At 45.5% G+C, this 22,574-nt stretch overlaps 1 protein-coding gene across 3 annotated transcripts in view; it reads right to left on the reverse strand.

The window, feature by feature from the left end:
• The window catches only part of INSC (INSC spindle orientation adaptor protein), a 124,756-nt gene that overhangs the window by 56,561 nt on the left and 45,621 nt on the right, over nucleotides 1-22,574 (reverse strand). For all 3 annotated transcript variants that reach the window (XM_059069123.2, XM_067039450.1, XM_067039451.1), the window contains exons 3-5: nucleotides 7,913-8,258; nucleotides 6,879-6,931; nucleotides 5,620-5,743 (exon numbers count right to left, since the gene is read on the reverse strand). In XM_059069123.2, the coding sequence (XP_058925106.1) occupies nucleotides 5,620-5,743; nucleotides 6,879-6,931; nucleotides 7,913-8,258 (523 nt within the window). The remainder of the gene's footprint in view (nucleotides 1-5,619; nucleotides 5,744-6,878; nucleotides 6,932-7,912; nucleotides 8,259-22,574) is intronic.

Here is a 22,574-nt window from a genome sequence, read left to right on the forward strand (position 1 = left end):
GTTGAAAATGCTGGATGGCAAAGAATGAAAATCAAACAAGTCCTTGTGAAGGAATTACAAATGCCTGGCTTTGCAGGAAGAAGAAACGTATCACATGCCCTTCTGTGAAAAAGGAGACATTTTTCTCCCACAAATGGTAACCATCGTACTACAATTAACCTGTGGTGGAGGCTTTTCCCCCGTGAATGTATGTTCACAAATCCTTGTGGACTGTGGACAACTGAAATAAACTGACATCCTGTTGCAGATGCAACCAAGACAGTATCTGTCACCCACCCTCTTTCTCTCAACTGCAGATGAGTGTCTGTTAAGGTCTTCGGCAACCTTAAAGACAGAGTCTTAGGAAGACATGTTGACTGGAATTCCTGCCCTAAGGATTGAAGATTGGCCTGTTTTAACTTCTGTGAGTATAGCAGTAGTGCTGTGATAATATTGTGTATCCAAGGTACTAACTCTTTGGACCCTTTCAGGTATCGTGGGGAAAGACCAGTACAAATTGAAAAGCCCTGAAGAAATCCCTCCCACTGCTGGAGAGACAGCCTGGGCTGTAGCTGCCCAAAGAAACATGACTACACACACACACACACACACACACACACACACACACACACACACACACTGGGATGAGACCCTCCTGGCTAAGATGAGCAAAATAAGAAAATTAAAGAGAATTCTATTAACCTAAGAATCGGGGGCTTTGAATTATTCCTAAGAGTAGAGGGATTCAGATTTGGGCTTTTGGTTGTTTTTTTTTTTTCTTTCACTTTATTTTCTCCCAGGGAACTTTAAAATGAGAAGACCATTTTAAAATTTTGACCATCTTTATATTTCTCATCCTGGCAAGTATGTTTGGATTGTCTTTATCTTACTGTTTAATCACATTGCAGCCTCTGATTACTTATACTGGACAACATAGCTGAGCAAAATCTGAGAATGAGAAAGAACAGGAAAGCAAATTTTGAGCTTTAGTTACAAAATCTCCTTAGAGTCAATTAAATGAATGTAATATTTTAAGTCATTTCCAAGCCTTCTGGGAGCAAAGTCTAAATTGCCCACTGGGATTCCAGAAGGATCCACAAAAGAGTAGAGTTTGTTATTTGGGGGGATGGCTTCCTGAAGGTGTGAAAAGTCTGCCTCACAGGCAGCTGACCTCCTTGTCCAAAGGGCCCAGCCACACTCCTGCCTGACCAGATAGATGGGGCCAATAAATAACAGGACAAGAAGTGTGAACACTAAGGGGTAATACTTGGTCCCCACTCCTCCTGCTCCACTAGGGAGAGATTTCAGCCACACCACCTCTGCTGGCCTCAGTCCCCACCCCTCCATGTCACCTTGCCGAGAGGGCAAGGATGAGTTAGTGAGCTTGGAAGACGGAACCAAGTATGTTTAGCTTAGCGCCTGCCTCTTTCCTCTTAGGACGTGTCCCTCTGGTCTGGACCTCTGTCACAGGATAGGTGCTTGTGCCTCAGGTGAGGCCTGAGGTTGACCAGCTCTGTCTCGGACAGGGAGGGGAAGTTTAGGGGTGAGATGAAGTTTTAACAAGTTCACTCAGCCACACAGCCAGAGATACAGTCCCTAGCCAGTTTTATTAGAATGAAGGTGATATTTTAAATGAAAATAAATATTGATTGATGGAATGAAGAGATGAATGCATATACAATCTATCCACATGAAGCGGAATCGAGGATTCAGAGGTACAGGTGAGAGTTGATTTATTCAGTAGAGAGTCCTCTAGAAGTCGTCTTCAAGTAAATCATTTCTAAATCAAGTTTTTTCCTCTTACCTCCCACACGGCTAATCCTTTAATCCGAGAAAATTTAATCCTTAATGTTCATTAATTTCCCATTGGTGGCTCCTAACAGTTAAGCCGTAAATTTCCAAGCCCAGCAAATCCTTAAATTATCTCAATAAACAGTTAGTAATTAGGTGATTAGGAGGCTCTTTTTAGCAAAGCTCGTTGTCAGCTTCTCTTAAGGTAGCTCAGGTCTGTAGTGAATAAAGCCACTGACGCAATCAGAAGAGTGCCAATTACTCCTGTGTGGTCTTATTTAATGCTAACAACAACCCAAAGTAGAGGTGAGGAAACTCAGGAAATTAAGTAACTTGCCCAAGTTTGTAGATGCAGTAAGTAGCACATTCAGGATTTGAACCCTGATATGCCTCCAAATGCCATGCTCAATCCACTACCCCACAAGGCTCACATTCATAGAATTACATGCTATCAAGATTGGAAGAAACCTTGCAAGTCACTCAGTCCAACCTCCATCTACTGCCGATATCCTCCCAGGCATGACTTTCCCACCTCAGTGATGCGGAGTTCCTAAGGCAGCCCCTTCTACTGCGGGGCAGCCCTATTGCTTTGCCAACCCCTTTTTCCATGGAATGTCCTATAGATTCACTTCACTGGCCCAAGGTCCTTCTTCCCTTTGGAGGTAGCAGAGTTTCCATTCTTAGATTAAACATCCCTGCTCGGGCTTCCCTGGTGGCACAGTGGTTGGGAGTCTGCTTGCCGATGCAGGGGACGCAGGTTCGTGCCCCAGTCCGGGAAGATCCCACATGCCGCGGAGCAGCTGGGCCCGTGAGCCATGGCCGCTGAGCCTGCGCGTCCGGAGCCTGTGCTCCGCAACGGGAGAGGCCACAGCAGTGAGAGGCCCGCGTACTGCAAAAAAAAAAAATCCCTGCTCCTCCAACTATTCCCCACATACCTTAATCTTCAGCCCTTCCCCATCCTCCTAGGAAGCTCCTCTGAGCACAATCGTTGTCTCAATAACACATCTGGGGCCTGGAGCTGGACATAACATTCCAGGATGGAGCAGACCAGTGCAGAGTGGTGCTGTATTATCACTGCCCTTCTTGTAAGCACCGTTCCACCATGTATTGTGTTTTTGTGGTGGGCGTGGAAGGGGGATGGAAAGAGTACTGTTCCTCTGCTCAAGAGCCTACATGGCTCCCTAGTGCAAAAAAGGCATTTCCCAAATTGCATTTCCTGAAACACCAGCATCCCAGAATAAATGAATGGATGTTTTAAGAATAAAAAAGATCTGTGACTAGGTAAGTTCGGAACACACTGCTTAACATTCATTCATTAATAAATCTTTATTGGATGCCTGCTGTATGCCACGTACTGTTCTAGTCACTAGATATATATTCATGGACAAAAGAAAGCAAAATCCCTGTTTATGGAAACTATAGTTGAGACAATAAATACTATGAATGTGTGAGGACCTTTTAGAAGACTTGCAACACACAATAACACATCATAAGAGAAATGCTGATGCAAAAAAATAAGCTTAATTTCATTTATGTCAGGATACCCCAAGGGTAGGATCCTTGTATAATTACTAATATCCTAGAGAACAGGATTTGAGTTACCTGTTTAGGAAACACATGCTCACAACACTGAACAGATTACCCTGCCTTCAGCCAGTGTATCTCTTTATGTCACCACTGTTTTGTATGGAAACTTTCTAATGTAAAAGGATGCTAAAGATCAGCCAAGAAATATTAAGAGCACAGCAAGCTCAGCCCAAAGGAGGGGTTAGAGGACATCACTGGGCATGTGGGAGGGAAGGGGGGTTGTCAAGAAACTAACAAATAGGCAGAGGAATGGAGGACAGACACTGCCTCCCCCACCAGGGGAGGCGGACCAATGGGGGACTCAATTCTAAGAGAAAAGCAGCTGACCCAACAGCTCCCAAGCTGAACATCAATGAGGCAGGCGGTAAGACTGGAAATGGGGCAGGATTTAGCCAGGGAAGTAGAAGCATCGGATCAGGAATTCCACCCCAAACAAGGTCAGGATGAGGAAAAAACAGAATGGACCCAGTGCCCCAGGAAATCAGATACATAGTCCACAAAGCCCAAGTAGGGTCCTGACAGCCCAAGGAGCTTTTCCCAGGAGTCTGTGACCTAGAGCATCAAAAAGACAAGCTACCCTTTGCCCCTGGTAGAAAGAGCTAAGGCCTACTTCCAAACCCAGCTGGCTTCCATTTACAATCCAACAGAACTCTTTTAAGCCCTTTTAAGTGAACCTGGTACTGCCAGGCAAGAGGGCACCAAAATGGCATAAAAAAGATCAGCAGGGGGCTTCCCTGGTGGCGCAGTGGTTGAGAATCCGCCTGCCGATGCAGGAGACACGGGTTCGTGCCCTGGTCCGGGAAGATCCCACATGCCGCGGAGCAACTAAGCCCGTGAGCCATGGCCGCTGGGCCTGAGCGTCCGGAGCCTGTGCTCCGCAACGGGAGAGGCCACAACAGTGAGAGGCCCGCATACCGCAAAAAAAAAAAAAAAAAAAAAAAAAAAAAAGATCAGCAGGCACCTGTGCTCTGCTCAAAACTTCCTCCAGGCTCCTCTCCTCCCCACCACTAACTTCAATACCCTCGCTCATCACTCCTTCAATTTCTTCACCCACTTCGGCCCCATGTTCCACTGGGTCCCTCTGGGACTTGATGGTTCCATTTGGGACACAGGCCTTAGCTTGAACCACCACCTGCTGGTACGCGTGACTGTCAACATTTGCTCATCGTGCCAGCTCCAGGGCCCCAGCCCTGGCCCTTCCCTTCCCTTGTCCCAGACTCTCGGGGAAGGGACAGTGAACTCCGCAGACCCTTCTGGGTTGGGAGGGTGAGGCTGCACAGGGCCAGCTGCCCTGAGCAGCAACTGAGCCAGGTCAGAAGGGCCTGTGCTGTGTACAAGACGAGCCAGACGTAGGGAAGAGAGAAAGGAAACTCTGGGATAGGTAGAAAGGCCAAGTTTGGAGAGAGGCCGATATGGGAAGGGATTTGTTTTTTGTGGAAAGCTCTTATTTGGTGGTGGGAAAAGAATGGCAAATATGTAACACAATATTTCTGTAACTATAAATAACATGCAAATACCTTTCCTAATGAAAACCATATGGAATCAGCTTTTCTGGGAGGCTTTTAAAAATAGGAAAAGGCAAGAGAAGGAAATAATATGTATTTAACCCATACTATGTGCTAAGCACTTTTCATACGTCGTTTGCTTAGTCCTCTCACTTCTCTTCTGGGGAAGGTCTTCACTTTATATACGGGGAAAATGAGGCTATGGATTAAGGAATTTGACCAAGGTCCCATGATAAACCACAATTTGAAAGTAGATCTGTCAGGTTCCAAAGCCCTCGTTCTTTCTGAAATCAAGTACCACCTTCCCTAGAGGCAGGGGCTGGACTAGCTGACCTTTCTAGATTCTTCTCTATTGCCAGGATATCCAGAATTGACTTGTTCCCAGCAGGTGCCGTAAGTCTTTCAGGAATATAAGGATCTCTTGTGTGCACTGTGAACAATAACTCAACAGAGAAGATTTAAGGTGGTGGTAGCAACACGGAAAGTGCAATTGGGAGACACTGGGCTCTGCCATTGCCTTGCTGTGTGACCTTAGGTCAGTATCTGCCCTCTCTGGGCTCTAGTTTTCATATCTTGAAAATGCAGAATTGGGCTAGATGGTCAGGAAGGCTCCACTCACCTCCGACAGTCCTGTCTCTCAGGTGTTGGAGTTCACTTTGGTGGTCTGAAGAGGATGTCCCCCCAAAAAGCCCACTTTAGAACTTCCCCGAGCCGGGCCCAGTCCCTTGCCCACGTCCGCTGCCCAGCCCACACTGACCTGCACCTCCCGGGTCAGGGCCAGCTCCAGCAGCTGGCCAAAGTGCTGGCCTAGTGTGCTCAGGGTCTCACTCACACAGGCCTTCATCGACTTCAGGATGTGCTCATTCTCAACCTGGAGGCACCTGGAGAAAGAAACCCTGGGTGGGTCACTGTAAGGGGCAGGCACTCAGCCCAGAGCCATTTTAGGGGACAGATCCGGGCCTGCAACAGGCCTGGTGGTGATGCAAGTGGCCTGGGAAGATGACATCAGCTCCTGGGGAGTCAGAGATGGAATATTCCAAGGCTGGCTTGTCCCCTGGCTTTCTAGTGTTCAAAGAAGTGCTGGCCTGAAATAGGAGCTAACAGTCCATGTTGCCAGGAAGAAAGGCCATCAGAAAGCAGCCAAATCCATACCTCTGGGCTTCTGCCTGGGAGAATCTGCCATCATTGCGGCCAGGTTCTAGGGATGGTAGATGCGAGTCATAGAGGAGGGTTGCTGGTGTGCCAGGTATGCCCTGCTCACTCTAAAGGTATATGGCAATGCCTGTGACCCTTTAAGAAATAGCTGCCTAAAGCGTGCAGACAGGAGCCTTGAGGATTTTCTCCTCACACAGGAAGATCAAGATCAAATCCATCCCTATGACCCGAGGATGTTTCACAATGGAAGGCCAAAGACCCCATGGCAGTCCTAGGAATGTCAAGTTCCAGGTTTTTCTTCTAGGGCCTGGGGGCTGTAAGGGATAAGGGAGAGTGTCAACACACACCCAGGTGTACATACAGACAAGGTTGAGTGTGTGTACGTTTCTGAGTGTAACTGTATGTGTGTTTATCTATGTGAGATACGGAGAAGAGGGTGTGAGTGTATTTCTGTGATTGTGTGAGTATATGTTTATATATCTGTGCATGTCTGTGAAATCCTTGTCAATGTGTATGTGAGTACAAAGGTGTGTCTGCTTTCACCTTGCCTTGCCTTTCGAGATCAAGGGGCTTCCAAAGCTGGGGGAAACTTTTTCCTTGTTACCAACCCTCAAGAATCCTCTTTCTTCCTATGCCCAGGCCTCTCCTCTGCCTTTTACATTCTCCCAGGCCTGAAAATGGAGCAGAAAATCCCAAGGGAGTCTTTTAAGGTTGCTGATAAAAGTCAGCAAAAGGAAACTCCCAGACCACCACCAGGCCTCCCCACTCCCACTGTCCCTGTGGGAGAAGATGCCAGCCCCTTCCCCTGCCTGAGGACTGGCTGGCAGACCCTGTCTAGATTCACCAAGAGGCCAGATTTACCTCTCTGTGACCGCTGACAGCTCTGAGCACTTCTCCATTAGCAGCTTTTCAATCTGCAGAAAAATAGATCAATTTTATTCAATTCAGTAAGCACTGGTCGAGGACCAACTGCTGAGCTGGGCCCTCTGGGGCATAAAGATGAAGAATCAAATCAGCCGATTTGAAAAACAGGCACATAAACTATAACACAGTGTGATATGGATGGCAAAAGAGATCATCATCAGTTGCTTTGGGGGCTCAAAAAAAGAAAACTGAGCAATTAGTTATGCTGGGGGATCTGGGAAGCTTCAGAGAGGAAGGGGCATTTGAGCTGGGTTTTAAAGAATGAATAGAAGTTTATTGTCTGCAAAGTGGAGCAAGGAAAAGGGCAGAGCACTAAGGTGCAAAGTGATGCCAGAAGAAAGAGAAATAAAGGGGGATTTTCAGTGGTTTGCTTTGGACTTGGAGGAGATTCAAACCATGGGCTTTGGAATTACAAAGCCTTAGGTTGAATCCAGCTTATACCATTCACTGCATAACTTTGGGCAAGTTACTTAGGCCTTCTGAGTTTCTGTTTCCTCATCTATAAAATGAGGACAACAACAGTAGCTAATATTTTTAATTAATTTAATTTAATTAGGACTCAGTCCTCACAACAGATCTATGAAATCAATGCTATTATTATACTCATTCGGATGATGGAACTGGGGCACAGAGAAGTTAAGTAACTTGGCAAGGTCACACAGCAGACAGAGCTGACACTTGAGCAGGCAGGCATTAAAGAGGGTGTATTTAACCATTGCACGGTGTCTCTCAGTGGTTATGTTGGCCTCAGTGGTTGTTCAAGGTAAATGAGATGTATGTAAAAACATCTAGCACAATTCCTAGAACAGAGCAGATACTCAGTAAAGGTCCTTACTGTCTTCCCTGCTTCATTGGAAGTGGAGAGAGGTCCCTGAGGCAAGAAGAGTTAGGACTTTCCACAATTCAGACCCACTCTTCTAAAAAGCAACCCTATTCTGAGTGCCCACCCACACCCATGCCAGGCAACCCACCTGGCCCATCTCCTGCGAGGAGCTCCTGCTGACAGTGCTGTACTCGCTGACCATGGAGCGGGCGTGGCAGGTCAGTCGCACGCTCATGCTATGGACACGCGCCCAGCGGTCCTGGGCCAGCTTCTGCCCGATCCTACGCAGCTCAGTGCTGATGACCCAGCCCCGCTTGAGCAGCAGCTGCAGGGGGTCTCCGGGGCCAGAACCACCTGCCAGGATGAGGTCGCCCTGTGCATCCTCCTCCAGGCTGATGGGCTTTGCCTGCAGGACACACATGCATTCACACTCCGTCATGAGCTTCAGGTCCTCCATCCAGCGCTGGACCGAATCCACCTGCATCAGGTGCAGCCTGCAGCCGGGGAACAGTGCCATGAAGGCTATTAACACTCCACAATTTCCAAAGGTTTCAATTCCAAGCCATCTGGTGTTTACTAAACACCTACTATATGCTCATCACTGTTTCTTGCATTCACTTACCTGAATCCTCTTATTTCTCATTATATCCATCTTACAGATAGTAAGATATTTTGAGGGCAGATGACCAGACAAATCAGGCAATGAAGTCTGACAGAGTAGCAGATTATCTTTACAATAAGAAGAAAATAGAAATAGACTAAATATCAAATATTAGCTATGTCAAGTAAGCTATGGTATAGCTACACGGTTATATAATGTGCACTTATTTAAAATAATGCTTTCCAAAAGTTTATAGCAAAGAAAAATGTGTGCACTAATAAAATAAACACACAGTATGCAAAGCAGTATGCAGAAATGTAAACACAATTATTATAACTATGTTTAAAAGCTGTCTCTAGAAAAAATATTTAAAAGAAATATTAAAATGCTAGTGGTTCTTTATGGGTGGGGAAACGAAAAGATTTTTCATTTGTTTTCAACTTTTCTCTAATTTCCAAATTTATTTTCATAAGCATATATACTAATTTTGTAATGGAACAAAATTAACTCTGTTTAGTACAACAGCATGAGAATATCGATTAGATCTTAAGATCTTTGTCAAATAAAATTCACTCTAAAATTCACTTAGTCAAATAATAGTAATATCAGATCATTAACAAAGCTTTGAAAGTTGCTTGAATGAATTATATTTAATATCATGTAAGTGTCAGACACTGTGGGAAAAGTGGAGATCAACATGCCACGCCTCCCCTCTCATGGAGCTTTTGATCTGCCTTAAGAATCAAGACATAGTAATGGGAAGATAAAAAACAATAGATTTCAATATCATTTGAAGATTATGACAGAAGAAGACACACACACTTAACCTTTAAGGCTGGGCTCAAGACCCTGTGCCTTGGCTTGTAACAGTGTTCTAACTAGTCTTTCTGTTGCTAATCTTACCTGCCTCCAGCCATTGTCCGCCTGCCACTAGTCATTCACTCATTCCACAAAAAAGTATTCAGTGCCTACTATGTACCAAGTACTATTCTAAGCCGGGCTATAAGAGCAAGCAAGAGATAAAAATCGTTTCCCTTGTAAAGGTTACATTCAAGTGAGAGGACAGTCAACTTCTGAAGTAATTTCCAAAATAAATAACCAATGCATACAATACGTTGGAGGTGGTCAGCGCCATGAAGGAAAAGAACAGGAAAAAAAGGATAGAGAGTTGTGGGGGTGAAAGAGGGAGTAGGCATTGCAATGTAAAATAAGTGGATCAGATAAGGCTCACTGAGGAAGGGACCTTTGAGCCAAGACATGAAGGACATGAGGGAGTGAGCCATGTAGATATCTGGTGGGTAATTGTTTCAGAGAGTGAGAACAGCAAGTGCAAAGGCCCTGAGGCACAAGTGTCCTTGAGATGTGTGAGAAAGACAAGAGTTAACCTGGCAGAGAGTGGGATGGAGGACTTGAGGTGAAAGCAATGGAGGGTAGAGGTGAGCAGACCCTATGGAGCTGTGTGGGACAAGGTGAGGATTTGGCTTTCATTCTGAGTCAATACAGCCAGCACCCAGAAGGCATTGATGAGGCCAGGTAAGTAGGGCCAAGGTATCAAGTAGGACTGAAATGATAGCGGAATGCTCCAATTATCATGGTTAAAATCACACCTTCATATTTACTGTTATTTAATGAGGAGCAGAATTTTCTGAACAAGGCAGCTGTTTGTCTATAAGGCTTTTAAATGTAATTTTTAACCACAAAGCTTATACTGTTTATGCAAATTGTGCATGCGGTTTCTTATAGCTTTTTAAATTGTTAAAAATAAAAGCTTACCAATAACCTTTCTTTCTCCCTCTCCCTTCAAGGAAAATAGCTATTATATTTTGTAAGGAATTTGAACAGATGATAGATAGATGGATAGATAGATAGATGAAAAATCACTTTGTGGATATACCACAATTTACTAAACCATTTTCCCATTGCTGGGAACTCACTTTGTTTCCAGTTCTTGGCCACTATAAACACACTTACACATATGCCCTTACATAACCAGTATCTTCATTCTATGCCATAGACCCCCAGGAGTAGGAGCGAAATTCTATAGATGTTGCCATATTGGCTCCCCAAGGCAGCAATACATCCCATTCCCCCAACAATGCAGGAGAACTTTCTATACATATATCTTGTTACTTCCCTGCGTGAGTCCTCAGTGTCCCCCCACTGACCACTCCCCCATAAGTTAAAATTCCTGAGGCTCAGATGGGGAGTTTCCAAGATCTGGCCCCAGCCTCCCTTCCCACACATCTCCCTTTTCCATCTTCCCTCATATCTTAGCATCCTCACCATAAACACACAACACTCCAGGCACACTCAACCTTCCTGTTTCCCAAGCATGGCTCTCTTTTACAGTCTCCTCCATGGCCTTGCACAGATAATTCCTCTCAGATCGGAATCCCCTTTCCTTCTTCTCTACCTGGCAAGCTCCTATTAACCCTGCAATACCCGGCTCTCGTGTTACTTTCTCTGAAGAGCCTCAGTCAGAGCTTATCAGCTGCCCCCCAGGACTCCCACCTCTCTGTGCATCCTCCATTGGAGCACTAAAAACATTCTATTGCAATTTGTATGTTTGTCTGAACTCTCCAAGTCCTGTGAGGGACATCCCTCATGTCTGGTTTATTACCAGTGCCTGACATATACCAGCTACACATCTGAACGAGCGGCAGGCATTTACTGCCATACCTCTGCAGAAGACTCCACATGCCTCCACCGTTCCACCTCCCCAGGGAGTGCCCCAAGAACAATGTCAACTAAAAAGAATGCACAACCTAAAAATTGAGAATTATGTTTTATTTGGTGGACAAAACTGAGGACTTCCGGTCTGGGAGGCAGCCTCTCAGAACAGCTCTGAGAGACTGCTCCAAAAAGGTAAAGGAGGAACCAGGATATATAGGAGTGTTTGCAACAAAGATCAAATAGTCAGAACATCACAACATTACTGTTAACTAAAGAAAACCAGACATCTCAAGTTAATCAGTTTAGCACTTTACTGTGTATGGGAAGATGCAAGAGTCTGGGCTCACTGAAATCATTCCTTTGATATGTACCTTAGCTATCTAGGGCCAGTATCCTGTGCTTTCCCATCCTGTGTCCCCTCAGGGTGGCTGCAGAGGCTGAGGGCTTGACTGCGGGCAGCCCATTTGTCTCCATCCTGAGTTCCCTCGGGGCTCACCTTTGCAGGCAGCTGGAGTGGCTTGATGGCTGCGACATCCTTTGTTTACTGATATGGCAGGCAACATTTTTCATTCACGACAACATGATTGGAAAGGTGATATAGAGGATGGAAAAGCCTATGACCCTCACGTTCTAGAGATACAGAACTGGGAGGCAAACCGACCTAGGGGCTTTTAGGGGGCAACAAATGAACTAGTCACTCACTCACTGACTCATTCTCTCCATAAACACTTTGCAGTGGACATCTGTTGTTTTTGTCTTCCCAGCATTCTCCCTTCTTCTGCCATCAGTAGCAAAGACGAGGTATATTAGCTGCCTCTTGGGGCAACTTAGGCTTCAGCATTTCTCTCCTCTTTGGGGAAGGCCCCTCCTCCCAAACACAGAGTGGCCCCCCAGGGGAAATATCTGCACTGTGTGAAGACACCCTTGGCCACAGCTGGTGCTTAATCCATGGGTGGGCTCCTGAACCAAGCTGCATGAATCCAATTCCCTCTCCCCAAACTGTGAAACTTAGAACCAAGAGTTACACAGACTGGAGTTGCTGGACGCGGGTCACGTTCGTGACAGCAAATTCAGTTGTTCCACCAGGAACTCCAGCATCATTTGGGGACTGGGAAATAAGGCCAAGAGTTAACTTCTATTGCTTGCAAACAAAGGAAACTTTTCCTAAGCACAAGTTCACAAATAACTAAGCAGGGTTGAGTCAGTGCCATCCCTTAGAGAAAAGGTTTTCTGGGAATGCAAAGAAGGGAGCTACTCCTTTCAGTTGGAGATCAGGGGCTGGTTCACGTAGAAAGTGGCATTAGAGCTGGGTAGGGTTCGGACACACGAAGACAGTGGGAGAATCTTCCAGGGTGCGGCAGACAACAGGACAATGAGTAGGTTAGTTGGGCTAGAGTTATATATTCTGGAAAAGAGGGAGCTGTGAAGGGCAAATCTGGAGAAGGGGGAAAGCCCTGATCTTGAAAAACTTTGAAGCCAGAGTAGGGGTTGGGCATTTATGCTGAAAGCCACAAGAAGCTATCCAAGGGTGGCAGGCAGGGCAACAGGGGTAGAGACCAGTGGAGTTGAAAGACTCCTACCTAAATCACAGCAGCTGGACCCAGCACCGAGCACAAAGGGAACCCATGATGCTGGGGTGGGTTCTTAGCATGTCTCCCTGTGGAAGAGCTCTGGGGTCCTCACGGGGGAGTTACTCACACCCCCTTACTTCTGGCCTGGGTGGGAAAGGGCCGTGGAAGAACCAGGTAGAGAGAAAAAGGGAGTCAGAGCCACCACATGCCTCTGATGTAAGCCTATCCCAGGAGGCCTGATTAGATCCCAAACCCATATTTTCATCACCCACCTTCACCCCCAACTCACACGCAGGCATTACTCAGTTCTTGCTCTTTAAGCTCTTTAAAAATTAGAAAGAAAGTGGGATTTTAGAAGCTGTGTTGATTAAAATCCTAGCTGATTTATCACTCTGCTGGTAAGAGAAATGGAATGACAAAACTATTGATTTCCCCAGTGTTTGTGCATTTGTGCCCATGCGTGTCCATGTTTGCGGATATGAACTCATTCGGGTGTCTGTCTATATTGTCTGTGCGCCGGTGTCTGGGTGAGAGTTTGTGTATCTCTACCTGTGTAAATACTCAGATGAGTCGTGTGTTTACTGGTCTTGTGCCAGAGAAACTGGATGATTAAAAACGGATTGGGTGGGGTGGGGCTTGAGCGTGGGCTGCGCTTAATCACTCAATTCCAAAGAAAAGAGAATATTAAGTGGAGACACAAGGTAGCTTTGCAGTGGAGAAACCTGGCAAATACCACCTTAACCGAGAGATCAAAGTGAATCTCATTGCTGATAAGCCACGTTGATAGCATGTACCCCTGATACAACGTGATGAAGACACTTCACCGCTGCAGCGTTTTCCCTGAAACCCATACCTCAGTCTCATCATAGGAAAAACACTGGGGACCCAAACCAAGGGAAGTTGTACAACAGACCTGACCAGTACTCATCAAAACAGTCAGGGTCATCAAAAACAAGGGAAGACCGAGAAACTGTCAAAGGCCAGAGGAGACTAAGGAGACGTGACAATGACAACATGTAACAGGATGTCCTGGATGGAATCCTGAAACAAAAGAGGATGTTCGTGGAAAAACTAGTGAAATCCGAATAAAGTCTGGAAATTAGTTAATAGTAAAGCACCAATGCTGCTTCCTTAGTGGTGGCAAATGTACCAAGCTGCTATTAGACACTAATCAAAGGAACTGGGTATAGGGTATATAGAAACACCGTGCACTATCTTTGCAACTTTCTGTAAATCCAAAGCTACTTAAATTTTTTTTTTAAGTTTCTTTTAAAGAGATGAGGTTCGGCAGGGAGGTGGAGTCCAGAAGACAAGCCTGAGGGTTTTCTACCCCAACTCCCCAGAAAGAATCTCACATCACTTGCTTCTCCCCCAACCAGAAACATGAGCTGAGACGGTCTGTCTCTCTGACTTTGTGCCGTGAGCCCGCAGAAAGAAGCCTTAGAGCAGCGGTCCTCAAGCTTTTGGGCACCAGGGACCGGTTTTGTGGAAGACAATTGCTCTAGGGACCGGTGGCGGGGGTCGGTGTGTGGGGCCTGCTTCAGGCGGTAACGCACGCGATGGCAAGCAGCAGATGAAGTTTCACTCTCCCGCCGCTCACCTCCTGCTCTGCGGCCCGGTTCCTAACAGGCCGCGGACCAGTACCGGTCCACAGCCCGGGGCTTGGGGACCTCTGCCTTAGAGCATCAAGCTCCAGCGGACGGGAGGGAGAAACCTGGCTAAGGAGCCTGAAGCGGAAGGACAGAGGGTCCACAGTTGGGCTAGGGGATGGAAGTTGTCCTCGCGGGGGAAGAAACAGTGCAAGCCTAGCTGGCTTTGCCTTCAGTCAACCCCATCAGCCGCCCTAGAGCCCAGCAAGGGCTGAATCCCAGGCCAGCCTCTTGGACTTGTGCCTTCTATGCTTATAGCTACCTCAGGGAGGCCTCCCTCTGGAAGTCAGGCCCTCGGACTGGCTCAGGAAGATGCAGCTCCCTCCTTAATTGCCTGAACAGGCCTTGAACCAGAGCTTCCTCAGGACAGAACTGCTTATCAGGTAAAGGCCTTGAGCATAAGAGGAGCTTCCACAGGCCCAGGCCAACAAGGCTTGCACGTCTGCACGCAGGGGTAGAAAGAGCTGGCTTTGCTGCTCTTCATCTATGTAACTGAAGGCAGGCTGCCACTGCTGCTGCCTTTTTTTTTCCTTTTTTCTGATATTTTTATTGAAATAACACATGTATGTAAAAGTGAACAAATCATAATATCAAGCTGCAGTTCAATGAATTTTCATAAGGTCACACACCCTTGTATCCAGGAACCAGATAAAGAAATAGAATATGAGCAGCATCCCAGAAGTCTCCCTTGCACCCCCTTCTGGACACTCCCCAACCAGAATAACCAGTATCCTGACTCTCACAACATACATTAGTCTTTTGAGTAAGTTTTTTAACCTCTCTGAGCCTCAATTTCTTCACCTGTAAAACAGAGATAATGACAGAACCTTCCACAGTGAGTTGATGGAAGGGTGAAATTAAATGGTGAACGTAAAGGGCCTAGGACAGTGCACAGCACAAAGGAGATGCTCAAAAATGTTCATTCTCTTTGCTGCCTTTCCCCATATGCAACACTTTAGCACCTCTAATAATTATAATAGAGGCTAGAATTTAGTGAGCACATTCCATGTGCTGAGCACTATGCAAAGTGCTTTACATGAATTATTTGATCTACTCCTCAGGACAACTATCTCAGTTGGGTCTTATTATCATTCCCATTTTACAGATGAGGAAACTGAGATGCAGAGAAGTAAAATCACCCAGGTAAAAAACAGTAGCACTGAGATTGAAACCCTAGTCTCTCTGGTTCCAGAGTCTACTCTTAACTGCTATGCTTTACTGCTTCCTATTCTGCCTGCCCCTCAAAAAAGATGAAGAAGAGCAGAGAGCAAGATAAGATGCCTCAACACAGGGAGATATGCAGGGCCATTTTCCCAAGAAAGAACTTCAGGGGCTGCTTATCAGCAACAGGACGATGAAGGAAAGCTATGAGCCCTGGCTCTGCCTAAAGCTCTGGGTAGCGGGAGGATCAGGATCACGGGCCCCAGAGATGTAATTGCTGCTTTCAGGCCAAACCCACTCCCGGCCGTGCAGTTCCAGGAGCTGCCTTCCAGGGTTACAGCCTCAGAGATGAGGACAGACAAGGGGCGCCTGTGGGGAAAGCAGAATCTGGTTTTCTTTAAGAATGAGCTTAAAATAACTTATATTTCTAGAGATTGTTTAAACAGATACCTCCTCTTTCTCCCCCAGCAGCAACCAAACATACAGAGAAGAATAAATGAGCAGAGTAGTAGGTCCATGGACCCCTGCCTCCTCCTAACTCCACTCAGTGACTCATCCCACTTAGGTCCAAGGCCAGCTCTGACCAGGGAAGGGAGGATGTTGGAGGTTCTGGCCCACCAGCAGGTGGAGGGCAAAATGGGTTGATGCTCAAGGCATGTATATACCTATGAAGCCCGACTTTGCCCAGCTTGCATTGCACCCAAGCTGCCCTAGTTACAACTAAACCATCAGGATAATAATATAATTGTGTTTAGCTAAAAAACAAATAAGTAATAGAGAATTGATGAAAAGCAGCTCTGAAATCACAGGGAAAGGGAAGAAAGACAAAATCCACCGGTAATAACAACTAATATTTATTGGACCCCAGGACGGTACAATTATCATGTGGTATTTTATTCTCACAGTAACCTGATTAAGTGAACACTCTTATTGTCTCCACTTTACAGATGAGAATACAGAGGTGCAGAAGACTTACATGACTTAAGAGAGCCAGAACTCCCTGTAGGCAGCCTGATTTCATAGACTATGTGCATATTGGCCGTACTAAATGGTTTCTCCACCTGTCTCTCTCGTCCTCCAGACTTTGAGATCTCCTCAAGGGCAGGCACTGTCTGATTTATCTCAGCATCACCAGCACTCAGCACAGGGCCTGACATATAACAGGTGTCAATATATACTTAATTGAATCAAGTAAACCAGAGACCACCTGGGAAACGGATTGTGAGCCTTGCCATGCCAGATGAAAATGTTTCCAGAACTTGCAGCGTGTCATGCAAGATGAGCATGAGTGCCCTGACCTGGCACGTGGATTGAAATCCCTGAACTCACCCCTTCCTCTCTTCTGGGGCTATACTTCAGAAGATGTGGACTCTGTCTTTGCCCTGGATGTCAGAAAAAGCATAGGCCAGCTCCTTGCGATACTTTTTTCCCTGTGGTTAAAATTTGAGGTTGGGTAAGTAACTAGATACCACAAAAGACATGATAATAAACTTTTTTTGTTTTAAATAGAAATACTTAAAGCAGGTGTCAGCAGAATAAGAGATACCTTTGTAAAAGGCATTGTTCAAATATTCCTGTATTCCCCCAAGCAATGCTCTGGTTGGGTAGAGCTTGGACCCTTAGCAACCATTATCCCAATTCTCATAAATTTCAGGCAAATGGTTTTCCAGTGAGGTGTGGAGATATATAACTAAGCCTTGGAGAAGCGGCTGAAGGGAGGTCTGAGCTCCCATAGGAAGTGCCTGTCCCCACATGATGCCTGTAACATAAAATATTCTCAACCAGTTTGATAAGGTTTAAACCAATCCCTGGTCAATTCAGTGAAACACTACAGATGCTGATCATGTGCCAGGCTTTGTGCTGGTGACCCTTGCCCTTAGGAAGCTCACACTGTCTAAGAGATAAACAGACATAAACAAATATAGCCCAACCTTATTCTCATCCTAACATGATGTACCATAGCGTCAAGTATGTCCAGGAGTTCCTAGAGTTCATCTCATATATATATTTCCCCCCCAAAAAAGACTGGTTCAGTCAACCACAAAGCAGCACTGGATAATTCTGTCCTCTCTTCTTCCTTTAGCAGCCTTACATTAAGGTATAATTCTAGTTGCCAGGTCCTGCCAGGTCCACCCAGCATGGCTGCATTTCCTTCTGGGTAATATCATGCTGTCTAATCTCTACTAGACATCTCTGACTGTCATAGTCACTGCTTCTTCTCTTACTGCTGTATCTTCTAGGCACCGCTGTGCCGGCATCAGAGACAGGCATGACACTGGGTCTTCTGGGCATCATGTGGCTTCTGTTGGGTACCAGTGCTCCCCTCAGAGCATGAACTCTGGAGCTAGATTGCCTGGATTGAGTCCTAGCCTGCCACTTGCTAACTACAACTTTGGGAAAGCCTCTTTGTATTTCAGTTTCCTCTTCCTCAATGGCAAAAGGGAATGACAATAGTACCTAACTCCTAGGCTTTTTGTGATTATTAAATGAAGTGAATATATGAATATATATATATTCACACACATACATATGTATACAAACATATGTAAATATTTGCTTAGCATAATGCCTGATAGACAATATTGTACGTGTTAGTTATTTCTGGAGTGATTTGAATTAAAGCAGCTGGTAACATCAGATCTTAGTTACTTAAAAGTGAGAGAAATAAGGAAGAATTCTGGAAAGATGACAGTAGTGGCAGCATAGTTTTTCAATCACTCTAATTCCCCATATAAAAACTGACAGAGAGGGCTTCCCTGGTGGCGCAGTGGTTGAGAGTCCACCTGCCGATGCAGGGGACACGGGTTCGTGCCCCGGTCCGGGAAGATCCCACATGCCGCGGAGCGGCTGGGCCCGTGAGCCATGGCCGCTGAGCCTGCGCGTCCGGAGCCTGTGCTCTGCAACGGGGGAGGCCACAACAGTGAGAGGCCCGCGTACCTCAAAAAAAAAAAAAAAAAAAACCTGACAGAGAAACTAGATAACAAGGCCAAAACCCCATGGATAATATTTACAGCAAAACAAGATGATAAAGCATTCCTACAAACCTCAAAATATAAGCGGTGGCGGGGTGGGGGGGGGCAAACCACCTGCAGCTGCAAGACTGCTCGGTATCATCTGTATGAGAGGAAGAAGAAGGAAACAATAAGGTAGCATCTGGAGAACATGGGAAAGGAGAACCCCAATGTAGCCACTGGGTGTTTACTGGAAAGCACAGTGTGACGATTTGAGAATAGTAACTGAAATTAGAAGGGGCTTGCCTCTCCAATGAGGTGAGTGCAAGGCACGTACTCTGAACTCGACCCAACAGGAATCTCTTTTACAACAAAGCACCACGTTAAGAAGAAACTTTGGGGAGTAAAATCGAAATTGAGAAGGACAGAGATAATAGAGACAGAATGGGACCAATGGGAGGGGGAGAACAGAGCTAGGAACCTTAGAAAGCAGATCACTATATTTTTGAACCCTACACGAAAACAAAAGAAGACGGAGCTCTAGGAAGTTAGAACAGATTTCCTGAACCCTACTTCCCTCTAAAAGTGTATGAAAACTAATTTCACATACAAATGAGCAAAAAAAATTAATTGAAGTATCACCCCATGCATAGTTATTTTAGAAAGAGAATAAAGAGCAGAATAATATCACTACGATGAGAAATGCCAAGAGAATGTACTCAAAAACAGAAGGAAACTATAAATTACTGTTTCAATATTTCAATAACCATTACCAAATGAGCTTAAATTTTTAAGAAAAATGATATATACCGAGTATACTACCTATATGAAAACAAGCATACAAGGCATATTCTAGTAAGATTATTGGACTTTTAAAAAGAAAAAAAGAAAATCCTTTGCACATCTAGAAACAAGTGCACGTTAGGGACAGGAAATTATAAGGGACAGGAAATTACGCTATGATAACTTTCTTAGAGCAAACCTTTATACCAGAAAAAAAAGTAGAGTAACAGATTTTAAATATACAATATGAAAAGAAACCAAGGATGTTATATTCAGCCAAATGACGTTCAAGAATAAGATGAGAAGGAGTCCTGATTTCTGTGGCAGCAGTGGTGTTGGAAGACAATCACTCAAGAATAATTAAGATAAAATCGATAGGACTTGGGTACCAATTCAGATCGATGATGAACAACAGGGACTAGTCAAAGATGTGACCCAAATTTTTGACTCAAGCAGATGAATGGACAGGAGGAACCAGTTCAGAAGACAGGAAGGTGGGTTCAGCTTGAGACTTGTTGAGTCTGATGGGCCCACTGTCTCTTCTTTTGAAGAAGGCCCATCCCTCTCACTGGACTGTCCTCCCATCGAACTTCATTCCCCAAACTTCCAGGCCCTCCCAGACTGCACGCTGAGTGTGTGACCCACATACCCTCACACATTCCACCCTGAATATTCATTCAGTCAATATTTCCTTTGTGCCTACTTTGTGCCGGGAACTGTTCCAGCTGCTTGGGATACAGAGTGAACAAAGCCAACAAACATCCCTGACCCATGAAAGGTACATTACAGCAGGGAAAACAGACAATAGTAATAAACGTAATCCATTTAACAGTGCCTAGTATGTTAAAACCAGATAATTTCCATTCAAAAGAAGAGTTAGAATAAGTGGGGGCAAGACTGTTCATGTGAGAGGCAGGGAGGGAAGAGCCACTTCAAATAATGGGTCAGGGTAGGACTCATTGAGAAGGTAAGCTGTGAGGGAATGCTTCAGAGAAAACCAACCATGCTGATGTACGGGTACTGGGCTTTCTGGGCAGAGGGTAAAGATGGTGCAAAGGCCTTCTGTGGGAGTAAGCCTGGGTGCTGGAGAAACAGTACAGAGATAAGTGTGGCCAGAATGGAGTGGGACAAGGGAAAGATCAGTAGGAGTGAGAAGGGACTCAGGCTAGACCCTAGAGGTCCCTGAAAGCCACTGCAGGCCCTCTGGGGTTTCACTCTGAGTAAACAGCAGGATTCCTCCGGGGACATCCAAGGAACCTTGTCATCAGCTGGGTCCACCTGGCCCCTACGCCATTCTACAACCCAATCTGGAAGGCTGTCTCACTAAGGGCTTTATAAGAACTACACATAGATGAATTTAGAATGACTTAACCTCTGCTATGCAGTGAACTATAAACTGTTTATTGAACAGTTAATGTAAGCATAATTATTTATGCAACAAGCTATAAATAATTTACAGTATGGTTAGGAGATTAACTTCCCACCTCTCTTCACTAAGGCACTGGTGAACTGGTGAAACCCAGCCAGCTGAGACCAAAGGAAATGTTGCTTCTCTGATCATGTTCAAATCTTCCAGTGTTTTCATTGCCCTGATTCTGAGCCACGCTGAGCTGCATTACAGGCCTTTTTATGCGTTGAGGCTTTTGCGAAAGGGGCAGACAATTCTCCATCTCTGTCCCTAACCACTCCTAGCTCACATTTTAAGCGTAGAGCCTTCCCCAGCATATGGTGTTGGACAGCTCACAGCAGCCTTGATCCTAACTTGTGGCTGACCCATGCATGCAATGCCAGAACTAGGAAGGAAGTAATCCCTCCTTCGATGAATCTGCACCATGTTTCCTGCATCACCTATTGTGCTGTGGATGGCCTCTGTCTCTCCGTGTTCCCTGCAGTGACCCTCTGCTCCAAGCTGCAGCACTGCAAAGAGTTTTCAGATCACTACCCCAAAATCACCATTTTCATTATTCATCCTACCCCTTTTGACATATGTGTTCCATAACATTTTTGGTTAATTGAACTGTCCAGTATAACACAGTAAGAGAGCTAATCCTACTTTTCAGATATTCCCAGGAGTGCTGGACCACTAATACACCTTGAAGCTAATACCTGGGAGTAATTTGTGAAGGGGATATGGATAATGGCATTATAGTCACTTTGTCCTGTCCATTTCTCCAGGTTTTGGCTTCCAGCAATCTATACAAGGACTTGAAGGTAGGGAAGAGATTTGGAGACTCTAACAAATCAATATTTTAAAAATCTAGCATAGTTCCAAGCATGCTATAAAGGAAATATTTTTTGAGTACCTTCTGCATGCCAGGCACGTGTCCAGTGCTTGCCCATACAGTATCTGTCTTGCAGTTACAGAATGTTGTTTATTATCCCCCGTCTTGCAGGAAAAAGTGAGGCTCAGAAAGCTTCCTGCAGCTCATCAACGACTGGGTCTAGATCTCAATCCAGGTCTGCCTGCCTCCAGAGCCTGTGCCTTCGCTACCTCCCCAGACTGTCCAGCACCCATAAGTGTGCTGTCGTTTCTGTTTCAGAAGGACAGGGAACATGAATTTGGCTCCAGGTGACTGTTTCCAGTCCAGGGAGCCAATTTCATGTGCACATTTCACAGCTGCCTCCTCTCTGATGACTCAGGAGCAACCCGTCTTGTTAACTTTATCAAACTCTGGCGTTTTGAAGACACTATTAGTACTCCCTGGCCTTCCATTAACTCAGGAAAAACTTACTTTTGAAACTCTAAAAAGGATACATGTGTGTGTGCGCACTGTCAGTATACATATGAGAGCCAGCATGATGCTACTCACAGTAAAAACACCTGATGAGGATCCATCACTCTGTCCTCATCCCGCTTTCACCTCTTAATAGCTGTGTGTCCTTGCATGTGATGCTTGCCCTCTCTGAGCCTCAGTTCCCTGACCTGCTCTCCCCCTCATTCCCAAACCATTGTCTCAGCCTCACCAAGTTCTTTCAAGTGCCTGTGCTGAGACTTCCAGCCTCCCAGCCTTTGCACATGCTGACCCTTCTCTCCCCATCTCCTCTTCACCTTGCTGATGCCTACATATCCTTGGAATCTTGGACTAAATGTCTCTCCCGAAGTAGGTGTCTCTGACTCCTAGATGAGCTTACATCCCATGTGTCTGGAGCACCCTGTCTTTCCCCCGTCATGACACAGGTCTCAATTATTTAAGTACCTGTTTATCTGCTAGACCATAAGCAGGGCAGAGCTTCTCTCTACCAGGCCTACCCTGCATCCTTCCCCTCGCACTGGGCCCGATACAGTGAAAATGCTCAGTGTCTATTTATGGAACTGAATTAAGTTTAAAAATCTATCAAGTGGGAATAACAATGACCTGTACTGCCATAGCATCTCATCGGGTTATTGAGATAAGCTCCATAATCATTACGGCTAACATTT

Source organism: Kogia breviceps, chromosome 7 (assembly GCF_026419965.1).
Source record: "Kogia breviceps isolate mKogBre1 chromosome 7, mKogBre1 haplotype 1, whole genome shotgun sequence".
NCBI classification, from domain to species: Eukaryota; Metazoa; Chordata; class Mammalia; order Artiodactyla; family Physeteridae; genus Kogia; species Kogia breviceps.